Genomic DNA, 14,028 nt, shown 5'->3' with positions numbered 1-14,028 from the left:
ATATTTTTTATAGACAAATTAATGTCAAAAACACAAACCCTCAGCACTCACAATAGATATGGCATATAACAGCAGCAAATAGGTGCAGCAAATAGGTGGTGTGGTGATCAGCAGCTGACAACCACCAAACAACCAACTCATATGGAAAGCCAGGTGGATGATGGATCCAATGAGTGAGGGAAGACCACAGGGAGAAGGATATGATCCACAGCACTTCATGGAAATCAGATGCGCTGAGAATGCAGAAGCTTGCAAAAGAACACAGATGCCAAGGTGCTGAATCAGTAAAAGTAACAAACTTTAATGAACAAGTAATCCACACTGACACTGAGGCAGGGGAAGAGCAGCATGGGAGAAGATAGGCGAGCCCCAAAACGTGTCTGCCCGAACCCTCTCTCCATTCTAGACATTGTGATCAACTCTGTGAGTAAAATGCAGTAACAGACGCCACTGTGAAGTGTCATCTGGCCAGACTGGCTCTCCAATATCCGGCTCATCGATCCCTGGAGGTCTTTGTTTGCTGTGTTGGTGGTTCGCACACCTTCTCCCATGCTACTTTTCCCCTGCCCCAGTGTAAGTGTGGATAATTTGTTCAGTAAAGTTTGTTACTTTTACTGATTGTTTGAGCTTTGGCATCTGTGTTCTTTTAAAATATGTTCTGTAGGTTGCTACATATCCAGCCAAAAATACACCATTTTTTATTCAGTTACCCTCGAACATAAAGGTGTCAGCCTCATCCCTCATCTCTTGATCAGACAGCTGTCTTCCATGTTCATCCTAGGATGAAAAAATAAATTAGATATATACAGTATGTATCATATCAATAATACAGTATATTAAGAAAGATTAGCCGTCACCAGATCTTCAATGCAAATAAACTTTTAAAAGTGGAAAGTCACATATACCATGTAAAGCCAATGTTTCTGGGCACTGCAGGGTCCCTTCCTCGAGGCGGAAAAAGGGAGGGGGTGCAGCCCCAAAACGTTGGCTTTATATGGCACATGTGACTTTTCAATGATAAAAGTGTATGTTATTTGCATCAGAGTGTACAGTTGTGCAACACCATCTACTAGTCATTACAATTATCCACATGTCACCAAGGTCGAATACTGTCAGCAATGTAATCCATACCTGCGCTGTTTATGAATAATATATTGTACAGTATGTCACTTAAGAACTGCATACACACACCAAAGTGACCCACATACTTAGTTATAAGGGCTGAATATTTGTAAAGATTTGAATTTATTTCTGTTAATAAAACAGTTTCATAAGAATAGGGATTGTAATTGCTGGATAATAAATTATGGGGACATTGTTAGCCAACAAGACAGCTGTCTTCCATTTTTGTCCTGTGACGAAAAAAAGAATTTAAACATTTACATGTTACCTAAGGGCTGCATACACACACGAAAATATGGCCCTCCAAAGAGTGTATTTTCTATAATGACTACTTGATAGCCAAAGGGATATTTCCAATCTTTAAATGTTGGAGAGCAAATATAGGAAGTGTACATCAAGCAAGCCAGTTGTGAATGCTCAGGGACAAACTACAACTTAAACTTCAGGCAGAAGTTTCAAATACCATTCCCTACTGACATTATTATAGTAGCTCAAAAGTATACTGGTCATACATTATACAATTGTCCTATTAAAATTCCTTTAGATTTACCTTCAACTATATAATTGAAGGGCCTGCCTGATTGCACACAATTGAAAGTATTTTAGGTTGACCTCATATTATATGCTTGTGGTAAATCTAAAGGAAAATTGTACAATGTATGGCCAGCCTTAGAGGTCTGTTTTCACACAAGATTCATACAACTTTTACAATATAAGGCACAGTTTCTCAAGTTTAATATATGCAACTCCTTCCAAAAGCCTTTATATTAAAGGTATTGCCTAGAGTACATGTACCATTGGTTGAGGACTATCGGTATAGAAGAGGAACAAACCAAATCATCTTCCCTAAACTAAAAATACATTAACTGGCAACATACAAGGGAATGTTCTTATTACATTATGACACCTGAGCTCTTTTCTATGATTTAAAGGAGAAGTATGGCCAAAGCTCTTTTGGCCACATTTGTCTTTTGGGTGACAGGACTGACCTCAGTTTTGCATTCCTGTGATCCAGATTCAGCTAACAGTGGGCTAAAGTCTGCTGTCAGCTGATGTCACAGACCCACTCCAGTTTCTGGACGTATCCCAACAATAATGTCGGGATCCACACAGATGCCTGACTGGCAGATGGCTCAGCTTCTCAGCGAGCCGCAAAGAGCCTGAACCAGCTGCTCCCACCCCCTCCACAGTGAGCATTGGAGGGGCAGAGCAGAGAGCGGTGACTGACAGCTCCTTTCAGCAACTGTTTTCCAATTTTCGGCCAACAAATTTTGGATGACCGGCTAGTAAATTTTTGTCAAACAACAGCTCCACGTCAGATTTTTGAATGGTCAGTACACAAATCCGTCACACAAAAGTCGAAAGTACAAACACGCATGAACGGAATCAATGCTCACCAAACCGAAATTAGCAGAAGGGACCCAAAGGGTGGTGCGTAAGAGCTGAAATTCCTCGTAGTACGTCACTACGTTCGTGTTTGTGGCATGATAATTTGTGTAACGTTAGTATGCGAGACAAGATCCTGGCACACGCTTTTGACAAAAATCAGACGCTTGGTTGTCCAACAATCGTACCATGTGTACGAGGCTTAAGGTTCCATTCACACTTGTACAATTTCAAAGTCATGCGACTTTGGAGTGAAACTTTGAATAGGTGCGACTTGGATGTGACTTGTCCCTCTGCAAAGTTGGACCCACTGTTGCGCCACTGCATGTAAAACATTCAGGTACGACTTTTGAGGGTTAACATTGAAGTCTATGGCCCTCAAGTTGCATGAACCTCAGACCAAAGTAGTGCATGAACTACTTTAGGTTGCACATATATGAACGGTTACCATTGGATGACAAGTCACACAAGTGTGAATGGGTTGTTAATTTGGAAGTACTAGATATGTGAGCTCTGAAACGTCTTTCACACCTTTGATAGTAACAGGAGGTCAATGAAATCTGTGGTCTTCCCTTGCTTGGACTTTATCCAATTCTCTGCCCCCTTTTCTTGTAGTGCTTTCTTCCGCTGTTGTACCACACCTGCAGTAAAGTCGTGTACAATTTTGCATGCTCGTTTGAACTTTCTTCCATTGGAGGAGAATCGGTAAATGAAATCAAAATGGTGTGGAAGATTGTGTTCACGTTTCACCACCAGGGAGCTGAGCTCATAAATTGCAGCAATATAATCACTTGGTTTCCTGCAATTGAGATATAAAGAAAAGGCTTATTACGCAACATTTCCTTTTAGCAAGGTATTAATGTATTACTATGTAGAGTGCTCAAATATTTAAAAAAGAGCTTCTGGAAAAATGAAAGGTATTATTACTCTTGGCAGTCACTATCATAGCTGAATGTGCACTTCAGAAGTGAATCCAACGTCATCAGGCTGATTTGTTCAAACATATCCATGGACACTGGGCCTCCTACACACATCCTGCGCCATTTAGCCTGTGGAAAACAGTCAGTGATTAGTGCTAGTCACAAGTGGAATAGTCACCATTGCATAAAACTACACTGGGGGGTTTATAAAATTGTATGTTCTTGGATATAGGAATAGAACTAGAGTGAAGTAAACTGGTCTTTAACCACTGGCTTACTGGGCACTTAAACCCCCCTCCTGCCCAGACCAATTTTCAGCTTTCAGCGCTGTCGCATTTTGAATGACAATTGCGCGGTCATACAACACTGTACCCAAATGAAATTTTTATCATTTTTCCCACAAATAGAGCTTTCTTTTGGTGGTATTTAATCACAGCTGGGGTTTTTATTTTTTGCTAAACAAACAAAAAAAGACGGAAATTTTAAAAAAAAAAAAAAAAAAATCATGTTTAATAGTTTGTTATAAAATTTTGCAAACAGGTAATTTTTCTCCTTCATTGATATGCGCTGATGAGGCGGCACTGGTGGGCACTGATAGGCTGCACTGATGGGCATGGATAGGCACAGATAAGGCGGCACTGATAGGCACAGTTAAGGCGGCACTGATAGGTGCAGTTAAGGCGGCACTAATAGGCACAGTTAAGGCAGCACTGATGGGGACAGATAAGGCGGTACTGATGGGCACAGATAAGGCGGCACTGATGGCCACTGATGGGTGGCACGGATGGGTGGCACGGATAGGTGGCACTGATGGGCACTGATAGGTACCACTGATGGGGGGCACTGATGGGTGGCACTGATGGGGGGCACTTATGGGCAGTGATGGGCGGCACTGATGGGCACTGGTAGGTGACACTGATGGGCACTGATAGGTGGCACTGATGTGCAGCACTGTTGTTGCACTGATGTGGGTGCTGATGGGTGGCACTGATGGGTGGCACTGTGGGCACTGATGGGTGGCACTGATTGATGGCACTGTGGGCACTGATGGGTGACGCTGGTGGGCACTGGTAGGCGGCACTGCTGCCTATTGCTGTGTCACAGAAGATCGCCGTGATGGGGACTGATGTCCCGATCACGGCCGCCGGTGATCGGGTTTTTTTTTCCTCCTCATTCTGTCAGCGCGAGGAGGAAAAATAGCCGATTACCGGCTCTGTTTACATCACATGATCAGTTGTCATTGGATGACAGCTGATCATGTGGGTAAGGGGTCGGGACCGACCCCTTACTCTGATCTGTGATCAGGCGAGTCTCATAGACTCGCTGATCACCGAGCGCGCCGCGCACGCCCTGCAGGGGGCGCGCAGGCCGCTCGTGCTGGGACGACGTCAATAGACGTCGTCCCGGCAATGTAGATCCGTGCTGTTGCCGTCATTTGGCAATGGCCTGGATCTGAAGTGGTTAATTCAGGTGCATTACCAAAGTACACAATGCCGATCTGCGGTGGATCACTTTTCAGAGGGCATTTGACAGGCAGCTGGGAGGTGTTATGCCGCCTCCTTACCATCTGTTTTACCCCCCAAAAGCCCACACGACCTCCTATTCACTTGAATGGGCTTTTTTCGGTAGGCATGTTAGGGGGTAAAATTCCTGCTGAAAAGCCTGAGAAACTCCACATGTAAGTTGCAGGTTGTTAGAAGTTTGAAGGAGACAAGCCCTTTCAATCCTTAATATACTTGTTAAATTGTATTGGAGGGTATAGGAAGCCCTGTGATGCTCCACCATGGCAATTGCGGCATGTGTACATCCCCATCAGCCACCTTTTCAGCCTAAAGTTTTACTAAACACAAACTGTTGCCAATTTACATTGTCCTTTCTATTTCTATATGTGGATGATGGCACTGTAAACAAAAAACATCTAAGTACCTTTTTCCTAATCGATATACAGCTGTCCCATGACCCAGACCTTTCCCAGCCTGTCTGCAGGAAAACCTAACCAGGTGGAGCTTCTAGTCCTTTGCTGCTGATCACATGTTTAAAATAAAAAAATAGCCTTTGGATTGCAGAGTAAAAAAAAAAAATAATATCAATAAACAGTTTTAATCCATGATGTGGATGGATTTCTGCCAGTCACACCCCTCCAGCCTGTGTGTTAAAATAAGGAGGTGAAGCCTCCGTTAATCTACATGTAATATCCCACCCCCATTGTGTTTAGCTGGTTAGTGAGCATAGAGGAGGATGAAGGGAGTGGACTGTCATTTACCATTATGTATACACCCACATGTGGGACTCTATAATCACATGAGCTGCTCTGATGTGATAGGGAGGAAACGCTCAGCATAGAAACTCACTGAAAGCTGAGCATATGCAGAGTTGCCACCACAGGTGAAAAATCCCTAGCTGAATTGGGGACATGAAAAGAAGGTGGAGATAAAGAGCGGCAGGATCAACCAGGTTTTTTTGCAGAACAGAAAGTTCTTACAGAAAGTGAGTGCGTATAAACACCATTTATTGATAGTTTTTTATGATGTGGGTTTAGTGACACTTTAAGAGAGAGTAGTTGGGGGGTGGTAAAAACACAGCTGAACTGCATGTTTTACCACTTCCCCAATCACAAGTGCCCTGTAAACAAGCCCTTACAGAAAAAAAAAAAAAGAGTATAGGTCTTACAAATTTGCAAAGCTAGTAAGAAATCTGTAGCTGTCTTATTTTGGTGTCAGTAGTAACAGCTGTGTCAATTACCCCGCCCCCCATTTAGAAATGAGTTGGTTGTTTTTCCTTTCCTCCCTAAAAATCCTTTCCCTTGCTATTTTCTCCTCTCTGCCCACATCACCCCAAGTTAGTAGATGATTCTGGAAAACTGAATCTGTCTGCTGCATTCATCCTTTCCCTTCAAACATTGTTCCAGAATGTTTTTACAAGACTAAACAGAAAAATATCAATAAGTGTACCAAACATTAAGGCTGGGTTCACACTAGTGCGAATTGGATGTGGGTTTCCCTGTATCCAATTTGCATGTCAGGAGATTGTGAGCCGGTTCACACATCTCAGTGGCGGCTGCGGATTGGATTTCACAGAGGTCCCGTGCGTCTTTAGCCCTGTTTCAAGTCCAAATTCAGTCAATAATTCGGCCCTGATTCGTCCCTGAAACAGAGAACAGGGACACACCAGATCCCTGCTGCGAGCCGCATCTGTCGGAGGTGTGAACCCAGCCTTATGTCCTGTACACACGGTCAGATTTTCTGGTGGAAAAAGTGCGATTGGATTGTGTTGTCGGAAATTCCGATGTGTGGGCTCCATCAGACTTTTTCCGTCGGAATTTCCGACACACAAAGTTTGAGAGCAGGATATAAAATTTTCCGACAACAGAATCCGATCGTTTAAATTCCGATCGTGTGTACACAAATCCGACGCACAAAGTGCCACGCATGCTCGGAATAAATGAAGAGACGAAAGCTATTAGCTACTGCCCCGTTTATAGTCCCGACGCACGTGTTTTATGTCACCATGTTCAGAACTTTTTTCCGACAACTTTGTGCGACCGTGTGTATGCAAGACAAGGTTGGCAAAAAATCTGTCAGAAAAAAGGGCATATGTCAGCTCCATGGCAACAATATTCTTTTAAATAGAAGTTTCATATGTATTGCTTTTTATCCAAACATGGAACAGATAAAACAGATATTAAATTCAAAGTCAGAAAATTATTATTTTTCAGCTTACCAATCCTTAAATGTGATGGCTGCATTAGTTTTCTCTTTTTTTCAAATCTTTTTCATTATTTTCACCTAGTGATCCAGCCAGTAACACACTTCCTGTCTTAGGGTGTCTCCACTCTGGATGGAGGAGCAGTGGAGGCACCTTTGAATAGCAGCATTGTCAGTCTGCGGTGAGGGTAGTGTTATTCCGCGTACACACGACCGGTTCAGCTGTCGTAATAAACTCCGACGGTTCCTCCGACGGAACTCCGACGGAATTCCATTCAAGTGGTCTTGCCTACACACGGTCAACCCAAAGTCCGAGCAAAGTCCGACCACCCAGAACGCAGTGACGTACAGCACGTACAACGGGACTAGAAAAAGGAAGTGCAATAGCCAGTAGTCAATAGCTTCCGTCTCGTACTTGTTTCAGAGCATGCGTCGTTTTTGGTCCGTCGGAACAGCATACAGACGAGCAGTTTTCCCGATAGGAATTGGTTCCATCGGAAATATTTAGAACATGTTCCATTTCTAGGTCCGTAAGAATTTTCGAAAAAAAAAAGTCCGATGAGGCATACACACGATCGGAATATACGATGAAAAGCTTCCATCTGACTTTTTCTATCAGACAATCCGCTCGTGTGTACGCGGCTTTAGATGCAGTTGTAGGTTTGACTAACAAATTAAAGCCGAGCTCCAGCTAACACCGTTTAAGTAGTTACAGAAACAGTTTTTTCCTTTTGAGTTAAAGGTTTTACACACATAAAAAAAAATGGACCATTGTAAGCACCACATTATGACCCTTGCACCAGTTCTCACAGATCTGTCATACTAAAAGCAGTCCCTCAGATGTCCAATGTCATGTGTCAATGTAGTCCCAGGAGCATGCATACTCCAGGTTGAGAACCAATGGCCTACCACATAGAAAGTTGTGATACTGCAGATATTATGGAAAGTTTGAACTTACGTGCATGATATCAGTGCTTTGGTTGAAGATAGTAACATAATTTTTTAAGATATCAAAATGAAATCCAGGGGTTAAAAGACGTCGGTGCCGACCCCATTTCTCCCCACGACTGAGAAGAAGACCATCTCCTAAATGATAAAACATCACATGAAAAAAAATATGAGTTTGCGTAAATGCATTTTAGTATTCTGCATACCATTTATTTACCTGTCACTCGTCATTATTTTATTTATCAATGAGCCTTAGATATCATTCCATAGTACAGAGAGCTATATATATATATATATATATATATATATATATATATATATATATATATATATATATATAGTATCTCACAAAAACTTTTTTTAAATATTTTATTATATCCTATCATGTGACAACACTGAAGAAATGACACTTTACTACAATGTAAAGTAGTGAGTGTACATCTTGTATAACAGTGTCAATTTGTTGTCCCCTCAAAATAACTCAACACACAGCCATTAATGTCTAAACTGCTGGTAACAAAAGTGGGTACACCCCTAAGTGAAAATTTCCAAATTGGGCCCAAGTTTCTACAGGAACACCGGGCACATGTATGAGCGTCCCCAGGGATATCCTGCTGGGGACGCTTGTACGTGTGCCCGGTGTTCCTGCAGATCCCAACACCTCAGCTCCTGGGGTGGACACATGGCGGCTCAGTATCAGTATCGCTTAGATTGAACTTTCAATGGGATGTAAATCCTTTGGGTTAGACCATTTATTTCTTTTCACAACTCTCCCATAATATGGGTTTCCATCTAGACAATTATACTTTTACTTACATCTGTTTACATTCTTTACAGTTATTTGTAGCATCCACTCCTGATCAGTCCTATTTATAGACGAAACACGCAGAACTTCACAGGACGCAGCCTCCATTCCACACATGGCTTTATTAACATCACATTTTTATCCAATATGGTTTTACTCTATTACATCTATGTATATTGTACACTGTTTTCGTGACATGATACAATTTGTTTTATACTATGATCCTATTTATGTGCAATTTTGTTTTTTGCTATTTATGTTGTGTTCTGCATGCTAAAGTATTATTACCCTTTATGTACTTACCTATTGCTATAGGGTTTTATGCCCATGTCAATAAATGTGTCACCATTTATATTTGTGTTATTGCCTGCCTCATTTAAAGTCCCAAAACTTTCACTTTCAGTGCTCAGACCATACGCCGCACACTGCATCAAATTGGTCTGCATGGCTGTCTTTCCAGAAGGAAGATGATGAACAAGAAAGCCCACAAACAGTTTGCTGAAGACAAGCAGATTAAGGACATGGGATTACTGAAGCCATGTCCTGTGGTCTGATGAGACCAAGATAAACTTATTTAGTTCAGATGGTGTCAAGCATGTGTGTTGGCAACCAGGTGAGGAGTACAAAGACAAGTGTGTCTTGTCTACAGTCAAGCATGGTGATGGGAGTGTCATGGTCTGGGGCTGCATGAGTGCTGCCAGCACTGGGGAGCTATAGCTCATTGAGGGAACCATTAATGCCAACATGTACTGTGACATACTGAAGCAGAGCAGGATCCCCTCCCTTTGGAGACTGGGCCGCAGGGTAGTATTCCAACATGATAATGACCCCAACACACACCTCCAAGACGACCACTGCCTTGCTAAAGAAGCTGAGAATAAAGGTGATGGACTGGCCAAGCATGTCTCCAGACCTAAACCCTATTGAGCACCTTTGGGGCATCCTCAAAACAGAAGGTGGGGGAGTGCAAGGTCTCTAACATCCATCAGCTCAGTGATGTCGTCATAGAGGAGTGGAAGAGGACTCCAGTGGCAACCTGTGAAGCTCTGGTAAACTTCATGCCCAAGAGGGTTAAGGCAGTGCTGGAAAATAATGGTGGCCACACAAAATATTGACACTTTGGGCCCCATTTGGACATTTTCACTTAGGGGTGTACTCACTTTTGTTGCCAGCAGTTTAGACATTAATGGCTGTGTGTTGAGTTATTTTGAGGGGACAGTAAATTTACACTGTTACACAAGCTGTACACTCACTACTTTACATTGTAGCAAGGTGTAATTTCTTCAGTGTTGTCACATGAAAAGTTATAATAAAATATTTACAAAAATGTGAGGGGTGTACTCACTTTTGTGAGATACTGTATATATACAGTGCCTTAAAAAAAGTATTCATATCCCTTGAAATTTTCCACATTTTGTCATGTTATAACCAAAAACGTAAATGTATTTTATTGGGATTTTATCTGATAGACCAACACAAAGTGACACATAATTGTGATGTGGAAGGAAAATGATAAATGATTTTTAAAATTTTTTACAAATAAATATCGGAAAAGTGTGGCGTGCATTTGTATTCAACCCCCTTTACTCTGATACCCATAACTAAAACCCAGTGGAACCAATTGCCTTCAGAAGTCACCTAACTAGTTAATAGTCCACCTGTGTGTAATTTCATTTCAGTATAAATACAGCTGTTCTGTGAAGCCCTCAGAGGTTTGTTAGAGAACCTTTGTGAACAAATAGCATCATCAAGGCCAAGGAAAACACCAGAGAGGTCAGGGATAAAGTTGTAGAGAAGTTTAAAGCAGGGTTAGGTTCTAAAAAAAATATCCCAAGCTTTGAACATCTCATGGAGCACTGTTCAATCCATCATCCGAAAATGGAGTATGGCACAACTGCAAACCTACCAAGACATGGCTGTCCACCTAAACTGACAGGTCGGGCAAGGAGATCATTAATCAGAGAAGCAGCCAAGAGGCCCATGGTAACTCTGGAGGAGCTACAGAGATCAACAGCTCAGGTGGGAGAATCTGTCCACAGGACAACTATTAGTCGTGTACTCCACAAATCTGACCTTTATGGAAGAGTGGCAAGAAGAAAGTCATTGTTGAAAGAAAGCCATAAGAAGTCCTGTTTGCAGTTTGTGTGTGTGTATGTATATACATACATATACACACACCCACACACATTATTATTATTTTTTTCTAAAAGCAAAAAATATAATTGAAAACTTACCTAGCCAGGGTCTTAGAAAGCCATAGAACAGTTCATCTTTTGGGGCAATGAGAGCTGGAAAATAGGAATAACAGACCTCTGAAAGTGCCCATTGCATACCAATACATTTAATAAGTCATTCAAATTTGTATAGCTTCTGCTCAGCAATAAGGCATTACTGCAGAAGTATTAGATCATTGATTATTTATTAAATGTACATAAGAAAGATGCATAAATGATTACAAGTCAGTTTACTGCAATTGGAAGGGCCTAAACAGTGGAGTGTGCAAATATTCAGTGCATGTTAGAGAATACGTGCTATAGGAGGTAGGAAGAGCACAAGAGGCAGATGTATCATATGTATTATTACAGAGGATCAATGAAATGTATGGAAGGAGTTATAAAAAGTGTTGGGAGGTCTAGCGAAGTAGATGTCAGCTACCAAAAGTAGTATTGTGTTAGACTAAAGAGAAACCTCTTGGTACTCAGACATTATGGTGTGAATTGTGTGTTTTACAATTACAAATCTGTACTACAATGATATCTTTGTAATTTGGGGTACATTAGTAATCACATGCAGTGATCTTGCAGAAGAATGGGTCAGCTGTAAGGTATTGGAATCAAAGTGGCCAGGGCACATCAATATACAAAACATACATGATAAAAAAGCAAGTATTATGTCAAGCAGATACTAAAAAAGAAAAAAAAAAAACATCACAAATGTTGCATATGAGTTTATAAGCAGCAGAAAGCCTCTTTCTGAGATTTGGCCTTTTTCTTAGATTAGGTGTTTACAAGTTAAAAACAGTTTTTTTTTTGCTAGAAAATTACTTAGAACCCCCAAACATTATATATTTTTTTCCTAACACCCTAGAGAATAAAATGGTGGTCGTTGCAATACTTTCTGTCACACCGTATTTGCACAGCGGTCTAAAGCCTCGTACACACGATCTGATTGTTGGCCAACCGAGCGTCTGATTTTTGTCCAAAGGTCGTGTGCTAGGATCTTGTCTTGCATACTAACGGTACACAATTGTCGGCCAACAAACACGAATGTAGTGACGTACTACGAGGAATTTCAGCTCTTGAGCGCCACCCTTTGGGCCCCTTCTGCTAATTGTGTGTTTGGTGAGCATTGATTCCCAACATGCATGTTTGTACTTTCGACTTTTGTGTGACGGACTTGTGTACGGACGATACGAAAATCAGACAGACCATTGTCCGCCGAAAATTTACTAGCCCAATTTTTTTTTTTTAGATTGTGAAAGATAATGCTACGCTGAGTAAATTCATACCCAACATGTCACACTTCAAAATTGCGCCCACTCGTGGAATGGCGACAAACTTTTACCCTTAAAAATCTCCATAGGCGACGTTTAAAAAATTCTACAGGTTGCATGTTTTGAGTTACAGAGTAACGTATGCGTTCGCTTCTGCACGCGAGCTCGGCAAACACGTGATGCTTCCTGATAACATGTATCACACAAAATGCATAGAGGCTGTTTGCCCATCCCTCACTGACGTCACTTCCATACCTGCTGGTTTCTACTTCCTCTTGCTTTGGAACACACGCCGTGGCCGTCTGGACGGCATACAGAGGTACCCTAAAGTTGTTGATGTTGGTGCTAGCACATAGCACTTTCGAATGTGAGTGGGCATTGTTTTTCCAACCAGCATTAGCTCCTGTTATTAAGCTTTGCTATGCTATGATTGTTCTTTTGTTGTGTCTCCTATGTCTTTTCTGTGAGCATGATTGCCTGAAGTTCAACAAAGAATAAGGAATTTTTATTTCCTGTGTCGCTGGTGTAGAGATATCTACCGACCTTGAGTTTTTTTTACAAAAAGTGCTGGTGAGTGTGAACACCCTACGTATATTTTAGGGTGATTTGACATTCTTATCACCTTATCATCTTTTGGTTTTTTGAGGTAGCGCCACACCCTTTTTTTCTCAGTCTTATAGTAAAAAATGAATGCCGCTAGTGAATCTAAAGTGAATGTTCCTGAAACAAAAGTTTCAAACGAAGTTGAAAAAAAAAGTTTCAACAAAATTATTTTTTAGAGTATGGCCAGTTTAAAGATAGAGCTCCTACTCTGCATACTTGTTCTGGATCAGCGAGAGTATTGAAGCTAAGGCTGGGTTCACACCAACGCCGCATCCGTCGCACAGCAGGGGTCCGGTGTGTGCTGGTTCACCGTTTCAGGTCCGATTTCACCCCAAATTTTGGGCTGAATTCAGACCTGAAACGGACCAAAAAAGGCACACGCTTTTCTTGCAAAACGCACTGGACCTGCTGCGGAGATATGTGAACCGGCTCCATAGAGAGCCAGTCACATTCTCTTGCTATGCAAATTGGATGCGGTAAAACCCGCATTAAATTCGCATTGGTGTGAACCCAGCTTAACTGAACAGAATGAGTCAGTGAACTAGTATTTTACAAAGTACAGGTTTCCTTTAGGGTACATTCACATCAATCGCTGCGGCTGGTGTGCATTGCAGTGCAAGCAGTGCTGATGGGTTAATCACAGCACTTTACACTGTTAACCTTTTTTTTTTTAATAAACTTTATTGAAATCTCAAAAGTACAAAAAAGTATTGCACACAGTACTTATTTTTTTCCCCTTGTCTTGTGGTGGGGGTGCGATGGGTCTGCACAGGAATAGCTGCCCAACACAGTCCCACCGCACAATCTACCCTCAAGGTGGATCTCCGTCAAGTCTCATTACAAAATTTAGTTATGGAAACTAAAGATGAGGGAAAAACACACTGATCTCCATGTCATCATGCATTCCATTAAGGGACAATATGTGCAAGGTATTTAGCAAAGTAGAGGATGTCCTGATCCGATTTATTTTCACTTATTTACATCTTTGGCAGCAGAGGTAAAAGTGCAAAAGTAAGGGTGAAGCTAAAAGAGTAAGTAGGTGTCGCA

At 41.6% G+C, this 14,028-nt stretch overlaps 1 protein-coding gene across 2 annotated transcripts in view; it reads right to left on the bottom strand.

Annotated features, from left to right (window-relative positions):
* LOC141128280 (ultra-long-chain fatty acid omega-hydroxylase-like) overlaps positions 1-14,028 on the bottom strand; it is a 113,009-nt gene that overhangs the window by 52,732 nt on the left and 46,249 nt on the right. For both annotated transcript variants that reach the window (XM_073615485.1, XM_073615484.1), the window contains exons 4-8: positions 11,120-11,173; positions 8,091-8,218; positions 3,436-3,557; positions 3,040-3,307; positions 711-777 (exon numbers count right to left, since the gene is read on the bottom strand). In XM_073615485.1, the coding sequence (XP_073471586.1) occupies positions 711-777; positions 3,040-3,307; positions 3,436-3,557; positions 8,091-8,218; positions 11,120-11,173 (639 nt within the window). The remainder of the gene's footprint in view (positions 1-710; positions 778-3,039; positions 3,308-3,435; positions 3,558-8,090; positions 8,219-11,119; positions 11,174-14,028) is intronic.

Source organism: Aquarana catesbeiana, linkage group LG02 (genome assembly GCF_042186555.1).
Source record: "Aquarana catesbeiana isolate 2022-GZ linkage group LG02, ASM4218655v1, whole genome shotgun sequence".
NCBI lineage: Eukaryota > Metazoa > Chordata > Amphibia > Anura > Ranidae > Aquarana > Aquarana catesbeiana.
Note: the sequence above shows the minus strand (reverse complement) of the source record. Positions and strands in the feature narration are given on the sequence as shown.